Genomic DNA, 5353 nt, shown 5'->3' on the forward strand with positions numbered 1-5353 from the left:
CCCGGCCCCATTTGCTTTTTAATCTCTTTTGCATTATGAACCCAATTTAGAGTCTGAGGAAAGCCCCTCCATAAACAAACAAAAACTATATAGACATAGGTAGAAAGACAGAGAGGTAGATAGAAAGATAGAGAGGTAGAGAGATGGATGATAAAGACAGGAGGACTTCCTTCCAGGAAGCAGAAAAAAATAGCACAGTAGGAAAGGAACTAAAGAGGGCTAACAAGCAGCTGGGCTAGGACCCAGAAGCAGGGGACAGGAAGGTTAAGTGGGTGAGGACAGGGATTGTCTATAGCCAGGCAGGGCCAAATTTCTTTTCTCTGAGTTCTCAATATCTATGCTTCAAAAAAAAAAAAAAAAATCTTATCCAAAAATAAGCTTTCATCCCTTGATATCACCATAGTGCTATTAATATGAAGTTATTTAAAGAGTTTTATTTGGTTCTAAAGAAATCTAGACATCTGCTTCAGAGGGAGATTCTAATATTTTATTGAAAAAACTAAGATCTTTGAAGATTAAGAAAAATTTGGGAAATAGATTTTAAAAAGGCAAAAATGAATTAACCATTTCTTTAAATATGATAAAAGTTTTTAGAAAAGGGTCTCTTCAACTTTGGGCATTAAGCTAACACTTCTCTTATGGTTTTTGGCTTTAAACAATTTAAATTTCTTACCATTTGGCTCAAACCTGTGTTAGTTCTTTTACGGATAAAAGTAAAAAAAGAAAAAAAACTATAAACAAGAATACAGAGGAAAGAAGTGAAAGAAACAATAAAATCTTCCAAGGTCCTTCCTAGACCAGACACCCTAGGTCTCAGAGCCTCACACAGTGGCTCTGCTGCTCCTGGATGTCACGCGAGGCTTGTGGAAGGCTTTGAACTACTTCCACGGCGCCCGCCTGGCTTTCTGGCAGGCAAGCAAGGTTTGTCAGAGGTTCCAAAAATATTGCGAAAGAGAAAATGCTGTACTTTCCATTTTTACTCCAAATATTCAGTACATGGCTTGACTTAAGACCTAAGCATTGGAAACGTGTTCTACCAGAGCAGTTTAGAGAAGGGGGGAGTTCATTCCTCTTTTGACTTAGGCCAGAGTAACTCTGAGTTTCTGCCAGACCCATTAATCATTCCATTAATCATTTATTTTTAAATAAAAACAGGCTTAGCCAACAGTTAGTGGATGCTGAGCTGTCAGAAATTCCTGAAGATCTACATTTAGTATATGACATAATAGTTTGCTTGACTTCCTAGAAGAATTTCCCTGAAGAGCATCTGTTCCAGCACAATCCCAGCGCGGGCATTTTTCTTTATTTATGGAACACGGCTGTTGCTAATGTAAACATTATTGTTAAAACAGTTTCCTTGTTTCTGCATGAAACTGTGTTATCTTTACTTGTCCACACTCAAGCTTTGAAGTTTTTTTTTTTAAATAAACATTTTTATTGCAATATAACATACATAGAGAAAAGTGCACTAATAGAAAATTGTGTGCTTGAAGAATTATCACAAAATGAATACATCCCTGTAACCACCTCTGAGGTCAAAAAACGACCCACACCCAGGGATCAGAAGCTTCACTTGTGCCCCTCCCCTGTCACAATCTCCCTCTTCCCCAAAGGCAACTATTCTCTTGACTGCTTTGAATTTTAAAAACAGTTTAAAATAATTATTATAGCCTTTCAACATGAATAAACATACATGTGCCAAATTATCTGTTTCCATTAAATAGGTTGATGTGCTTTGTCCTTGTTTTGTTCCTTCAACAAGGCCAATTCCCCCATCAACATGTCCTCCTACCTCCTAAGGTTAATAGGACCATGAGGCAGGGATCCTGTTACATTTCATCAACCCCAGCACTATACTTGTGCGGGCCTAAGGCATCTACAGAAAGCACTGCTTCCCACAAACGAACAAAGAGAGCTGCTCTTCAGCTGGGTGTAGTAGGCAGTCCTGAGCTGGCTCCCAACCTTCTCTGCTTCCTGGTATTCAAGCCCTTGTGTGATACACTCCCTGAAAATAGGCTGACCTAACAACTTGCTCCTACTGAACAGAATATTGCAAAAGTAATGTGATGTCACTACTGAAGTGGGTTGTAGCCCACCTTGCTCAGTCTCACTTACTCAGATGGAAGCCAGCTTCCAAGTTGTGAGCCACTCTATGAAGAAACCCATGAGTCTAGGAACTCCAGGTAGCCTCCAGCCAGCAGCCAGAGAGCAACTGAGACCCTCAGTCCAACAAATCCTGCAAGGAACCGAATCCTGCCAACAACCATGCACAAGAGCGTATGTGCAGATCCCTACCAGTGGAGGAACAAAAACAGCCCCAGCTGACACCTTGATCACAGCCTTGTGAGAGACCTGGAGGCAGAAGCATTTGATGGAGCCACTCCCAGATTCCTGACCCACGAAGACTCTGAAATAATAAATGTTTCTTGTTTGAAGTTGCTAAGCGTTGGGGTCGTTTGTTACCTAGCACTAGATAACTAATACATACTGGAAGAAGAGTGACAGCTTCTGGATTCATCAAGTACATGGCCACAGTGCATGGAGGGCAAGAGGTCACAGAGAACCATACGGGATGGCAAAATCTTGTATTCTTTTCACAAACGTGGGCTCCCCAGGGCCAGGTCAGGGTATGGTCAAGTGAAGGTCTAGCTTCCTGAGTCTGCCGCTCTACAGAAAGCCTGAGGCCACAGTCTTTCTTCTTCTACAAATGGCCCAAACTGCGCAGGCTCTCCTTGGTCTCTAACTTTCCATTTCTTCCAACATGGACTGCGACCTATCATCCACTGATATCATCCAACATAGTCCACTTCCTTGAATGTTCTTCCCTTCCGGATAGTCATCATCTCTTTCTTACTCATGGGCTCCATGACATTATCCCTAATGCCCCCAGTCAGCCACTTCCTCTGGGCCACCAAAGCACCCTGCACATGTATCAACTATAGTATTCCTTGTATTGCATCTTAACTACATTTTTGTTTTCTGCTGCCCAGTGGAATCAATTCAATGATCCTAGTGACCTAGAATAGTGCCTGGTACATAGTAAGATTCAAGAAATATTTACTCAATGAAAACTTTAGTCACTCATATCAGCTATCACAGACAGATAAGACAATAAAATCCCAACACACCATGACGTATTACACTAAATGACCAAACATATTTATCAACTCTGTACATGCTACGGGATGAGGGCTGGGAATAGATTTCATCATTAAATATGAGGGAATTTCTCTGCATTTGTATTTTCTTTGTATAATCAAAATACACTTTTCCTTTTTCTTTCCAGCCTCATTTTTGCAGCCTTTTAGGGTGCTTGGATCTTCCACTGACTAACTGGGATGTCTGAGTAAGGACTTTTGACTGCTGACGCTTCTTTCTGAAAAGGGACTCAAATTCTTAACGCAAAAAGCCATGTACAGAATAGAATTAAATTGCAGGATCTACCAAGGCTTTTCAAAATCTATGAATCTTCTGCTAATTCAGGGCTATTTTACAAAGTATCCTGGCCTCCTCCTGTTCATGCTGTGATCTAAATGTGAAAGCAAGACGCTATTGTTATGAAGAACCCTTTCAGTTATGGGAGGCCCTGAAAATAGCTCAGTACGTCCTGTACACTGTCCCTACTCCCATTGTGAAAACATCTGCTGGTCTTTTACTGCAAAGTATATATTTCTTTCCCCTGCCAGGCTCTCATGGAATTCCTTAGCTGCAGTGCCTACAGCTGACAATAAGTAAGTCTTTGCTATATCCGAAATTTAAAAATTTTCTTTTGGATGTAATACTGAAGAATGGTACACTTGAATGAATCAAAAAAAAAAAAAACCAAGATCTTATTTCTACTACTGTTTATTCTCACCAGTTCATGCTCTCTGTCTCTAATTAATATTTATTGAGCCAGGTCCTGTGCTAGGTACAAGGGTTACAAAAACAAATTATACATGACCCTTGCCATCTAGGAGCTTAAAATTTGAAATTTTACGTCAGAGTGAATGTAAAAATCAAGGCCCATTGTAGAAAACTGCCTTGGGTGCTACTGCGTGAATGTCCTAGTGCTTTAAGCATGCCAAGGGTGGCCAGGTGCAGTGGCTCATGCTCGTAATCCTAGCACTCTGGGAGGCCAAGGTGGGAGGATCGCTTGAGCTCAAGAATTCCAGACCAGCCTGAGCAAGAGCGAGACTCCATCTCTACTAAAAATAGAAAAAATAGCCGGTTGTCATGGTGTGCACCTACAGTACCAGCTACTCGGGAGGCTGAGGCAAGAGACTCACTCGAGCCCAAGACTTAGAGGTTGCAGTGAGCTATAAATGACGCCACTGTACTCTACCCAGGGTGACAGAGTAAGACTCTGTCTCAAAAAAAAAAAGAATGCCAAAGTCATCTCACTTATAAGACCTTTATAAGATTTTATTTACTTTACCCACACAAACACACTGTGATTAGCATGCATCTCTCTGCAAAACCCACCATTTTTTTTAACCGACATCCATAGAGTTCATCTGATCTGAAATTTTGTTACCTTTAATGTGCTATTCAAAGTTCGGATTTTGTGGAGTTTCTCATTTATGGATGGATTTTTGCACCGCTTAACAAAGGACTTCCTCAACTCCTTTTTGGTTGAAGGTCGTCGGTCCCCAAGAGGAGATAGACTAGCTTGTTCTAAGGATTTATAGAGCTTCTCCATTTCATCTTCAGATGCTTTTGTTTCTTCTATTAAAAAAAAAATAGTAATAACGATAAACCTGGTTAAAATCAAGGAAAGAATATTCAATACTGTGGTCCTAAAGCATGAACCTGTGGACACCTTCATCTTAGACTTCTACTTTCCAGAATTGTGAGACAATAAATTTTTGTTGTCTAAGCCATTCAATTTATTCAATTGTGGCACTTTGTTACTGTAGAGCCATGCTCCCTTTGAAGGCACTAGGAGAGGAACTGTTCCAGACCTCTCTCTTAGCTTCTGGTGGTTCCTTGGTTTGTGGCTGCATAACTCCAATATTCACATGGTGTTTTCCCTGTGTGCATGTCCCTGTATCCAAACTTCCCCTTTCTATAAGGACACTAGTCATATTGGATTAGAGGCCCAGCATATCTTAGTTAAATCTGTAACAGCTCCCTGTCCCAATAAAGTCACATTCTGAGATATTAGGGTTTAGGACTTCAACATATGAATTTTGGAGGGACATAATTCAACCCATAACAGTTCTACCCTCTTGTCCCCCAAAATTCATGTCCTTCTCAAGTGCAAAATACATTCACACCATCCTAACATCTCCAAAAGTCTTAACCCATTCCAATATCAATTCTAAGACCACAATCTCATCCAGATATCATATATATTAGGTATTGGTGAGCC

The 5353-nt window shown here is 40.6% G+C and overlaps 1 protein-coding gene across 1 annotated transcript in view; it reads right to left on the reverse strand.

Annotated features, from left to right (window-relative positions):
- The window catches only part of IPCEF1 (interaction protein for cytohesin exchange factors 1), an 85712-nt gene that overhangs the window by 2697 nt on the left and 77662 nt on the right, over positions 1-5353 (reverse strand). The window contains exon 10 of the mRNA XM_012646786.1: positions 4517-4707. Coding sequence (XP_012502240.1) covers positions 4517-4707 — 191 coding nt within the window. The remainder of the gene's footprint in view (positions 1-4516; positions 4708-5353) is intronic.

This window comes from Propithecus coquereli, unplaced genomic scaffold (genome assembly GCF_000956105.1).
Source record: "Propithecus coquereli isolate 6110/MARCELLA unplaced genomic scaffold, Pcoq_1.0 Scaffold25, whole genome shotgun sequence".
NCBI classification, from domain to species: domain Eukaryota; kingdom Metazoa; phylum Chordata; class Mammalia; order Primates; family Indriidae; genus Propithecus; species Propithecus coquereli.